This window comes from Neofelis nebulosa, chromosome 8 (assembly GCF_028018385.1).
Source record: "Neofelis nebulosa isolate mNeoNeb1 chromosome 8, mNeoNeb1.pri, whole genome shotgun sequence".
Lineage (NCBI taxonomy): Eukaryota > Metazoa > Chordata > Mammalia > Carnivora > Felidae > Neofelis > Neofelis nebulosa.
In genome coordinates, this window is record NC_080789.1 from 31518093 (window position 1) to 31530421 (window position 12329).

General features: G+C 37.7%; 1 protein-coding gene across 6 annotated transcripts in view; it reads left to right on the forward strand.

The window, feature by feature from the left end:
• The window catches only part of KITLG (KIT ligand), an 85959-nt gene that overhangs the window by 61628 nt on the left and 12002 nt on the right, over nucleotides 1–12329 (forward strand). For 4 of the 6 annotated variants that reach the window (XM_058741839.1, XM_058741836.1, XM_058741835.1 and 1 more), the window contains 5 exons: nucleotides 140–299; nucleotides 1037–1120; nucleotides 9970–10079; nucleotides 11024–11091; nucleotides 12019–12095. In XM_058741839.1, coding sequence (XP_058597822.1) covers nucleotides 140–299; nucleotides 1037–1120; nucleotides 9970–10079; nucleotides 11024–11091; nucleotides 12019–12058 — 462 coding nt within the window. In that variant the 3' untranslated portion in view covers nucleotides 12059–12095. Of the gene's footprint in view, nucleotides 1–139; nucleotides 300–1036; nucleotides 1121–9969; nucleotides 10080–10879; nucleotides 10991–11023; nucleotides 11092–12018; nucleotides 12096–12329 lie in introns of those variants that run through there. The other 2 variants (XM_058741838.1, XM_058741840.1) reach the window with 2 other exon arrangements.

The window sequence follows — 12329 nt, forward strand, 5'->3', positions numbered from 1 at the left end:
TTATGTGTGTTAAAGCAGTTGTCTAAAAGTATCAATTTTACTTGAGTCTTTGGAGGACATGTTTATAATCTATTACCTTGACGTCAGTTAAATCTGTAAATTATTTGAAAAGCACAATCCTTTTTTTTTATTCTTCTAGAATGTAAAAAAATCATCTAAGAGCCCAGAACCCAGGCTTTTTACTCCTGAAGAATTCTTTAGAATTTTTAATAGATCTATTGATGCCTTCAAGGACTTGGAGATGGTGGCATCTAAAACTAGTGAATGTGTGGTTTCTTCAACATTAAGTCCCGAAAAAGGTAAGACACGTAAGCATTTCTAATTTAAATGTCAAAAGCAAGCTTGAATCTTGAATGTTTAGGTAAGAATCTACTTCTGACTCAAATGTATGTGTAGCTAGAGAAAGATGTATGTGTATATGTGTAATACAAAGACCTATATCAATGGCATGAAAGAAATGATCAGTTAATTTGTTGGTTTTCAGGCCACAGCAACACTCCTCATTTTCAAATATAAGAATTGTGTGTGAGTAAACAATATAGGAATTAGTCACTCATATTTTTTATCTGGTCTTTGCTAGCATTGTGCAAGTGTAATATTCTTCACCTCCACTCTTCTTAATGTACCCTTTTCAAATCTTTTCCTTAAGGTCTGCCTCTGGGTCATGAATTCTGATCTTCAGTAGTTACTCTGTATTAAGAACCTTTTTTCCCACTGGGTCCCAGTATTGCAAAATCTAATTTCATTGCTTTTTTTGTTTTGTTTTGTTTTGTTTTGTTTTGAAGACCAATTACCAACAATTTGTGTTACTCATATTTATTAACCTATGTAAGCAATGAATCCTTGTTCTATAACGTGATTGTGGTGCATTTAATAAAAATAGAACAGGACTCGGTATGAAATAAATAGGATCTTAATAATCAAGATTTGGGAAGCAGACCTAGAAAATATTCTGGTATTGCACTTCAGGCTTTTGCGGACTCTGTAATTCATTAAATCGCCATGCAACACTGACACATTATTGCTTTCTATTTAGATTCCAGGGTCAGTGTCACAAAACCATTTATGTTACCCCCTGTTGCAGCCAGCTCCCTTAGGAATGACAGCAGTAGCAGTAATAGTAAGTACATATATCTGATTTAATGCATGCATGACTCCAGTTAGCATCTATAGGAGTATTGCATGGGCTTTAAAGGAAATTTCTGCAATTACTACTATTAATACTGTTCTGTTACTGTTCTTCCTGTTATGGTCTTCCTCAGAATTAAATATTAGGCTTGTATAAGTGGGTTTCCCTATAACTGGAAATAATTTTTAGAGAATTGGGTCAAAATCTTCTAAAATTATTTTACATACGGCATGTAATTAATTTCAGATACTTTTAAGCTTTATTCATTGTCAGCTTACATTTTTATGTGAAATTTGCCTGACAAAAATGGAATTTAAAAATTGAAAGTACAAATGTTGGTTATATAGAATTCCAAGGATATTTTCAGTTTTGTTTATATTTACTATTCACAGTATTTACTATTGTGTGTTTGTACATTTGATGATTTTATTTTACTATAAAATTATTTTAGAGGAGAATATGCTGCTTTGCCTGAAATTTCTTTCCTTTTAACCAAGAACCCAATTTTGTGCAAGTCTAATGTCCTCTTTTCAAATACAGGCAAGGTCATTATAAAGATCATTGGGTTTTACTAAATATTCTGATCCTCTAGTTTCATGGAAGCTGTAGGAGGAAGAACTTCATCCTGTGATCTTAGCTAAGAAAATCATCCCTCAAAACTTCGTAATGGGGCACTGTTATATGATCAGGGACATAGAAGAACTACCTGTAAATAAGAGTAATCAATTTAGTACCAATCCACCATAACAAATCTGCAATTCAGAAAATTTTTAAAAACCTCTAAAATCCATTTGTTTAGGAATTTTGGCCACCAAAACTGGACCTGACCCGTGATAAGGCTACTTATATATAGTATTTTTCCTTCCAAAAGTGAATATTTCTTGATTTCACTACAGAAATACTGTGTTTGATTACAGTGTGCTACCCAGACCTCAATGAGGATATTATATACAATATTTGTAAGACAGAACTTTGTAAAATCTGAAATTTTGAATTACATAACACGTCAGATCTGAAAAGTTTTAAGAACGGACTACATGGGTTAAGATCTCTACTACCAATTTTATTAATCTTTTCAAAGATGCAACTTTTAGCTTCTTAGTTTATATTATGTCATTTTTTTAAATTTTTTTAATGTTTATTTTTGAGAGAGAGAGCACCAGTGGGGGAGGGACAGAGAGAGAGGGAGACACAGAATCCGAAGCAAGCTCCAGGCTGAGCTGTCAGCACAGAGCCTCATGCGGGGCTCGAACCCATGAACCGTGAGATCATGACCTGTGCCGAAGTCAGATGCTCCACCGACTGAGCCACCCAGGCACCCCTATTTCATTGATTTCTAATCTTTCTTATTTCCTTTTACTTGGGCTTGAGTTTGTTCAGCTTACTTCTAGTTTTCTTCAAGTAGAAAAATCTAATCATTGATTTTTAAACCATTCTAATTTTCTAATATAAGCACTTAAAGGTATAAGTTTTCTTGTAAACAACTTTAGTTGCATCCCATACACTTTGATATATTGTGTTTCCATCATTTCCTCAAAAATATTTTTTAATTATCCATGTGATTTATTCTTTGATTAATGGGTAATATTAAAATGGGTTGCTTGATGTCTAAACATATGTGGTTCTTCTGGGTACCTTACTGGTTTCTAAATTCTGTTGTCAGAAAACATACACTGTAATCTTTCAAAATTTATTGAGACTTATTTTATGTGTATCATTCAAATATGGAGTGTAGCATTCTCAAATTTGATCAAAATGGTTATAGTGTTCAGATCTTCAATATCTTTATTACATTTTTTTGTCTAATTTTTTATCAATTACTGAGGGGTATTAAAAATCTTAAGATTGTGGATTTGGCCATTTGTCCTTTTGGTTATGAGTTTTTCACTTCATATATTTTGAAGCTGTATTATTAGGTGGTTATATTGATTATTATTATGGGTTCCCTGATTAACAGACCTTTATATTGTTACTGAAATATTCCTCATTACCTCTGCTAGTATTCTGTCTTGAAGTGTATTTTATCTGCATTAGTAGAGCCAGTTTTTCTTATCCTTACTTTTTTCATGGTATATTTTTTTCTTTCCAATCTATTGTCTTTATTTTTAAAGTACATCTCTGGTAGACAGTATATAGTTGGGCCTTGCTATTTTAGCAAGTCTTTGACTTTTAATTGGAGTGTTTAATCCATTTATATTTAATACAGTTATTATATGATGATGATTATTATTATTATCATCATATCAACATATGGTTGGATTTGGGTCTACCATTTTGTTTCCTATTTGCCTCATTTCTTTATTTCTCCTTTCCAGGTTGATTTTGGGTTAATTTTTTTTTTTATTATTTTGTTTTCAATAAAATTTAAAATTTATTATTTTGTGGTTTTAGGAGTTACAATATATATCTTAACTTGAAATGTTCTACTTAGTTAATATTGTAGCACCAAGAAAAAAATAGGAGAAATATCTTTTGTGCTACATAGTATATTTAATCACACACATGCCAATAACACATATATTAGGTAGTTTAATATTATCTCAGATGTTAGAGGTTTTGTTCATTGTTTTCCCTTGCCCCGATCTCTTTTCTCTATTCATCAAAATATATAATTTCTACTTACCTGTTTTCAAGTTCCCTGACTCTTCTGCCATTTGTAAGCTGCTAAACTTTTCATCCAGTACATTTTTATTTTTTGCTATTTTTAATTTTTTATAGCAGTTTATGATTCATACAAAATTGAGGAGAAGGTACAGAGATTTCCCACACCCTCCCTGCCCCCACACATGTCCAGCCTCTATTATCGGCATTCCCCTCCCCCCCCCCCCCCCCACCAGAGGTACCTTTGTTACAACTGATGAACTTACATGGACACATCATAATCATTGGAAGTGCATATTTTACATAGGGTTCACTCTTGGTGCTGTACATTCTTTGGGTTTGGATCTAGTGCATTTTTTTCATTTCTAAGTCTGTATTTTGCATTCTAGAATTTCCATTTGATTCTTATTTTCCTGCTGAGATTTGCATTCTGCATATTCATTATGATAATATTTTCTTTTTTGGCCCCTGGAACCATGGAACAAGATGGGGTTGAACCACATGGGTCCACTTATACATGGATTTTTTACAGAACTATAAATGTATTTTCTCTTATGATTTTCTTAATATTTTTTCTCTGGATTACTTTATTGTGAGAATACAGGATAGATATACAAAATATGTGTTAATCGATTGTTTGTTATTGGTAAGGCTTCCAGTTAGGCTATTAGTAGTTAAGTTTTGGGGGAGTCAAAAGTTATATATAGATTTCAACTGTGCAAGGGGGTCATGCCCCTAACCCCACATTGTTCAAGTGCCAACTGTAGTTAATAAAGCTCTAAAAGTTCTTGGTCTCCTAATCTCACCATGTAGGTCATCTCAGGGTTATTATATATTGACTGCTTTTTTCTCCTGATTATGGGTCACATTTCCCTTTAAATAACTAGTAATTTTTTTAGTATATGCTGGATATTACGGATACTATGTTTTTGAGAAAGCAGATTTTGTTTCATTCCTTTAGAGACTTTTGAGTTTTGTTCAGGTAGGCAGTTCAATTACTGGCAGACTATTTTCCTTGTCAGTCTTGTTTTTAAGCTTTCATGGAGGAAAGAGGGAGAGTAGCCTTATTTCTAAGGCGTGAAATTTCTGAGATATTGAGTGCTTAGAAAATCTCTCCATTCTTGCTTGTCAGAGCTCCTTTGTCTCTGAATGCCAAGGTCATAGCTTCCCAGGTGTTGTTTATTCCAGGTTTTGTGAAGTCTCTTTCTGTCCATGTACAGCTTATTTCTTAACTGGTGACTTAAGGAGATTCCTCCAGAGATTTCTTTTCAGCCCCGCTCCTTTCCCACAAATAAACCTGCCCCACAAACTGTGGCCACTGCATCCCTGAACTTCAGTCTCTGATACCCTATCTCAAGTGAGACCGTTGAACTTTCCTTGGGCTCTGTCTTCCATACCTCCTAGCTAGAAAATGAAGACAATCGTGGGACTCACCATGTGTGCTTTTACTCTCTTAGGGAATACATTCTTGTGCTATCTGTTGGCTAATGTATGAAAGTAACTGCCGCCTATAATCTTTCTATGATAATAACTATTTAGGTTGGGAGGGCTAATCTGCTATTATCATGGTTGGAAACAAAAGTCTTTTCTACTTACCTCAAAAAACAACTGAATATAAAACACCTATTCAGTCCTGTGCCTCTGAGTCTGAAGGTATTTTTTAAATTACAGAATGAATGGTCAGTGTTCTTTTTTGTTTTGCTTTTTCTTTTTTCTTTTTTGTAAAAAATATGGATCTTGCATAATTTGCTGCTGTCAGATGTCACTCATCAATATAGCACTTAGATAGCCATGCACAAAGACTAGCTCTTGTAGAGCTTACATCTTTCTAAAAGACACATACATACATAAAATACTCATAGTATTTTATCATATATACCATGTATGGACTACAATATGTATCATAACAGAAGTATGTAAACGTTTTTAGTTGTAGCATAAAGGAGGTAAGACTTTTGGGGGGAATATGGCCAGAGAAATTTGAAGTGATCACACTAGTTTTCAGGATAAGAATCAAAAAGTGGCCATGCTAGCCGGAAGACCAAAGTCTATGAAGGAGTCCTGAGAGATGAGTGTCCTCTCATATCTTGTATTATCCCATGATTCTCCCTTATAAAAGTGTTCAAGTTACCCAAAAGGAATTGGGTTTTCACAGTAAAAGTAATTAACTTTATATACCAAGCTAAAAGGATGTTTAAGATCCTTGCAGACAGTATTTGAGAAGAATATTGGAAGAAATTCTTACTTTGACATTACCTTATATATCTTCTAAAAAGAGAGTCTTTGAGTCAGACCTCCTGGGCTTATATCCCAGCATTAGCCCTTGGATAACTGTGTGACCTTGGGTGAGTTACTTAATTTCTCTGGACTTGCCAGTCAAATGAAGGATAATAATACCTCCTTCAGAAGGTTTCTGTGAGTTTTAAATGTGTTAAGACACATGAACTTGGAGCCTTGCCTGTGAGAAGTAAGGGCAGTATTTTCAGAAGTACCAAATAAAAGCTGTGCTATCTATGCATGGGGCGCCTAGGTGGCTCAAGTCTTGATCTCACAGCTTGTGAGTTCAAGCCTCGCATCAGGCTCTGTGCTGACAGCTCAGAGCCTGGAGCCTGCTTCAGATTCTGTGTCTCCCTCTCTCTCTCTCTCTCTGTCCCTAACCCCTCTCATTCTGTCTCTGTCTCTCTCAAAAATAAATAAACATTAAAAAAAAAATTAAAAAAAAAACTGTGCTCTCTAGTTAACAGGTTTACAACCTATTGGAAATAAGTACGGACCCCCCCCCCACACACACACAATGGAAACCCAAACCCTTAGACATTTCACTTCCTGGTTCTTCTTACCCTCCCTGTGTTTCAGGCTTTGCAATGAGCATGTGCCAAAGAGCAAAGGGAGGAGGGACTGAAAGTCTCTGTGTCACCTCAGGGAATGTACATTTGTTCCAGTCAGACTGCTTTCTGCTTGTCATGGGCCATAGGCATTGTCTGTGTCCCAGGCGGTAACCTCTATTACTCAGCCAATGAGGAACCAGAGGAAGGACTTGCATGCTAGGAAAAAAATGGTTTGCCGCAACTTCCCTGAGCGTGCCTGTCCCTCAGACACCCAATCTTGCAAGAACATTGATTAAAGCCTCACTTCACTGTGCTCCGAGTCTCCATGTCCCTCCTTTGATTGGGCCAGTGGGCTTATTTCTCACAATGCCTTATGTATGTGTTCATCATTAATTGTTAGAATTGTCAGATACACCAAGCCTGTGGGTCAGTAAATGTGGCAAGCCTACAGTGAGCTTTGAATCTGAATCATGGAGGGAGACTGAGCTACAGGTTTTCTAAGCACCAAGAGATCCATGTTCACAGACATGGTGATGCCCATAAGCAGAATCATTCGAAATAGTAGTTCAGCAAAATTGTAGCGCAGTTTTTTGTGTCCTGTGTTTGAACAGATGTTGTGTATTATTAGTCAAACCAAACAAATCAGTTCCCATAAATTTTGGACAATGGACCCTTTTCATAATAACGAGAGAACCATTATAACAACAACCCAGGGATTTGGGATTACTCAAATCCTGTCCAGATGAGCCCCCTTACCTCACAAGTTTTCTGGGACAATCTTTACTAAAAGCAAAGCCTTGTTACTAGCTTGGGCTTTGACCCCAGACACCCACCATATGGGCCTTGAGGCAGACAGTTCAAATCTCATTGATCCCACATAGATAGCAGCAATAGAAATTCTTGGGAGCCAAACTATGAAGGTGTGAACAAGCCTTTTCTTACAACATCCTTTTTCTTTCTCTGCAAGAGGGATGGCAGTATCAGTGGAGAGAACCAAAGGCTGGCTATTAAGCTTTTTGCATTAATGAGAAATAACAAAAGCAAGGTAACATTGACCCCTTAAGGAGGTGAAAGCTCTCAGTTCTCCTGGTCCCTTTCTCCTCCCGGTCTTTACCAGGCCCCTCCCTCCAGCAAGTGGATTGCTTCTGTGTCTTAGATGCTAAGACTTTGGGGCCAAAGTCCTGGAGCAGGGAGGGGAAGGACTTTTAAAATGGTTAAAAAGTCACAATACTCTGGAAGCGTGAGGTGAGTTCTCTTTAATTAGATCTCTCCTCCAGCATGGCTTTGTTTGGAACACCTTCTTTAGGGGCCGTCCTACCTGAGAAAGATTGTGAGTGGGGAATCCCAGGATGCCTCTTTCTCTAGTAGCCTGCTTCTGCTTGTTGCTGTAGTGGGCCTGGTCCTTCCTGTGGTCTGAATGGCTCAATTCAAGATTTGGCTTTTTGAAAGAAGGGGAAAAACAGGGTGTTTGGCTGCCTTGATTCCAGGGCATCTGGCTACCCAAACATACGTAATGGAATTTTCCATAGCACCATCCTGGCTCATTAGTTTTCCATTGGAGTCGGGGGACAAAAATATCAGAAGCTTCCTCTGTTCTCTCTGTATACCTTCATTAGGGGATCCCTCCAGGACATCGCCTGGTCAAATCTGTCATAACTACACAGCAGTCCCAATAGACACTGTGGGCCGTAGCAGAGTGGCCCCCTGGGAGAAATCAAACTTGTTACTGGAATGCAACCACAAATAGCCAAGTTATTTACAGACAGTGATATTAAAATGCCTAAAATGGCAAAAATTGCTTATAACTCTGAATCCATTTTCTGAGAGAAAACTCTTTTATAAATGGTAGTCAAATCCCAGACTAGTACACATAATCTTCTGTAACCCTTAAAATAGCTATATTATCATAATGACAGTAGTACTACTTCAATTCTACCAAATCCCATTTTGTAACTCTGGCTTACTTTGCTGAAAGAATTCATGTTGAACTCCACTTTAAAACTCCTGAAACTTCTTTCCCATGGGGCTGTAGGATGGGGGGTGGGCCAGAAGATACAGTAGTTGAGTCTTAAGGAAGTGATTCAGGATGGATGACCCCACTTCCCTATCCAGATAGTCTCCCTGTTCCTTATGTGTAAGGGGTACCCATGACTCACTAACCCTCCCCTTAACACACACACACACACACACACACACACACACACACACACACGAACTTCCTATTAGAGCCTTTGGGAAACAGGAATCCTAGAATTGAACTTCCTGCTCCCAGTTTACAAATGGTGGGGAAATGGGCAATTCCTGTTCTCCCTGCAGTAGATCGCATTTGTTTCTTGCCTCTCAGGTTAAATCTGTAAGTTCATTTTCTCCTTATAAATGTTTATACACATTACAGTGGTTTGGTTCTTTTACATTATATACTTTAGGTACTTAATATGTTAAATAGGTGACCGTAGGCTGACCCAGTAACCCAGATCTTGCGCAATATTACAGCCCCAAATGGTCACTTTACCTTGGATTAGTTTACATTTTGTTCTTATAATTGCTGAAAATGTATAAAACTTTTCAGGTTTGACTCTCACCAGTTGGCATGTGTGTCCGTGTGTTCTAACAGCTAAGCTGTTCCTTGTAAGGAGATACAGGAGAAGAGACCCTTGTGGGAGATGTGTTTTGTTTAATTCATCGATCATTCTGCCAAGCAGGATCAAAGCCGAGGAGGACCAATTTAATCTCACACGTTTTCTCTCTCGCACTGTTACTTTATTTAGAGTAAGCAATGAGAGGACACTGGTTCTTTCAACCATTCTTAGTGTTTGGTACTCTGGGGCTTTCCAATGTAAGTCTGAAAAATTAAACCTTTAGTCCTTAGCACCGTGTTGGGCATTCTCTGGCGTGCAGTAAATGTATACCGGAGATGTGGTGAGGCAATGCCATGACTCTGAGGGTGAGGTACCTAAAAGGACCCTAACCACAAAGTATATTTAATGACTTAATATATGCAGCAGGCCAAACAGCATAATGCATACCGTCCTTGATCCAGAATGCAACATGTCCTCTAAAATTTCTTGGCAAGATGTCACGAGTGAAAAAGTGAAAAGGTTTTAGATTTCCTTGATAGTATAAATAATTTTTAGGAAAATGTCGTCTGTGGTCCATATGTGTCAACATTAACCAAGTGATAACCTTCTGTGGGTTTTCTTTTCTTTTTCCTCGTACGTATTTTGGAGACGACATGGACTTGTATTGCTGTCCCAAAACAAGGCTCAGCAGAAAAACCAGTTTTCCAAATATTCCAAACAGAGATAGGTCAAGAGTACGTTATGGCAACAGGTGGGGCCAACCACACACAGCATGAGAGCAAACCACTAGCATGGATATGCCGTGTTCACCACTGTACTGTTTTCCTTACAGGGAAGGCCACAAATCCCATAGAAGACTCCAGCATACAATGGGCAGTCATGGCATTACCAGCGTGCTTTTCTCTTGTAATCGGATTTGCTTTTGGAGCCTTCTACTGGAAGGTAAGTGTTGCTACTCTTTTTATTTCTTGATCAAAACTTAACTTCAGATGTGTATTTGCTCATACTACATTTACATAAATGATTAACAAGCCACCCCTTTTCTGAGAAAAGATCCTACCTTAATTTAGTCTCAATAAAATCTAAATCTTAAGGCTTTGCCCTCATTCCTTATCATGCTTTGGAGAAAACCCCTCTATCTGAAAATGTATATCTAAAGGGCTCAGTCGGTAAAACATCCGACTTTGGCTCAGGTCGTGATCTCATGGCCCTTGAGTTCGAGCCCCGCGTCGGACTCTGTACTGACAGCTCAGAGCCTGGAGCCTGCTTAGGATTCTGTGTCCCTCTCTCTGTCTTTCTGCTCTTCCCCTGTTCACACTCTGCCACTCTGCCTCTCTGCCCCTCCCTCCCTCTCTCTCTTTCTCTCTCTCTCAAGAATAAAGAAATGTTAAAAAAATTGTTTTTAAATGTACACCTAAGAAATGATAACTGGTTTTAATAGCTTGAACTAAATGTAAAAAGGAAGAAATAGACTGAAAAACATATGATGCACTTAAAGCCAAACAGAAATGTCATTTGTATTATCTGCTATTTTGGATTTTTCTTCTTTTGTTCTCTTCTTACAGAAACCTGTCTCAGATTTTAAAATGTGCTAAATCATTACGATTCAACTTTTTGAAATCCAGTCTTTTGAATTTGATTACCATTTAAATCTTTCTGTTTCTTCGTTGCTTTTTCACCTCCAGCACCCTGGAAATGTTAAGTCGCTAATACGGTGCATTTTTCATAACTTTTTATTGTAGAAATATTTTACATGCTACATGCTGGGAAACAAAACCCTGATGTTGGAGTTATTGACATAAAGATCAAAGTAGAGACCATTTACCTCTTGAATATTATACTGTCCGTTGATGTTTCTACAATCTATGTCCTTGTTCTTTTCCCAGAAGAAACAACCGAATCTCACAAGGACAGTTGAAAATATACAGATTAATGAAGAGGATAATGAGATAAGGTATTTTGTTTTGCTAAATATGTGCATAAGTAGGCTTGACATTGCCATTTCACTTGCCCTACACGTGCTTATACATCTTTTAACAAGTTGTTTGCTCTCAGTGGTAGCTCCCAATGCATATCTGCAGTCTTTATCCACACTTCCTACCTCTCACACTTGCTTCAGTCCTACATCTCTGCTTCCCTATAGAATATACCTTCACGTCGTCTTCGTGACTCCTCTTAAGGTATCAAGAGTGGCTGTCGCAGCTCTATTTCTGTACTCAGCAGAATCTTGCTTAAACTGCCCGTCATGGGGCTCTGGAGGCACACTTGTGCATAATCTCCATCTCCACACTAGCAACCAGGACATGCTCATTCCTCTGTCTGTCTCTTAGCGCTTTGGAAACCGTCATCCTCTTCATCCACCCCTTTATGATGTCTTGACTGAGCTGCGGCAGAATCTTCCCCTTCGCCCTTCTAAACTCCGCCTGCAACCCTGGTTCATAAGGTTACTTCCTAGTCAGGATACTTGAGTGACTTTTCTCTTGCATACTTCATGTATTTGACTTCCCTTACCCCATATTGCTCCAGCACTGGTACTTTGATTTACCCCCCGTTTATAGTTTTCATTTGGCATGTTACTTTCTCTTGTATCATGCCTTCGTGTATACAGATACACCTATGAAGCACAGATAGGCATGTTTAGTATGTGTATTTGCATATGCGAGAGAGAGACTTTTTTTAAACAACTTGGGGAAGACTGTGTTGAGGTCTTCCTTCTTCCCTTTAGAATTACTGATGAAGATAAACTTTCCACTCGGTTTTGCCATCTTTTGTTACTGTGTTTACAGAAAAAAAAAAAACTGCCTTTTACAATGCCCAGATCATGGTGTACCTCAGAATCTCTGTCCAAAAGCAAATAAGCATTTTTCTTGTTGTTTTTCAGTATGCTGCAAGAAAAAGAGAGAGAGTTTCAAGAGGTGTAATTGTGGCTTATATCAACACTGTTACTTTTGTGCCTTGGTAAGTTTTTAGAATTTAAGCTGAAAGATTAAGCAAGAACCCTACAGAATCTTAGATGCCAAAATTTAGAAACAAAATTTATTAAGTTGACTATTAAACTGATGTTGGTGTGGTAACTGAAGCTGTTACAATGAATTAGATGTGCACAATGCAGTCATGTGTGTTCTTACATTTTGAAAGGCAAACAGTGATTAGTCGTTCTGATTACTGGATTCATCCTGTGTGGAAGGGATA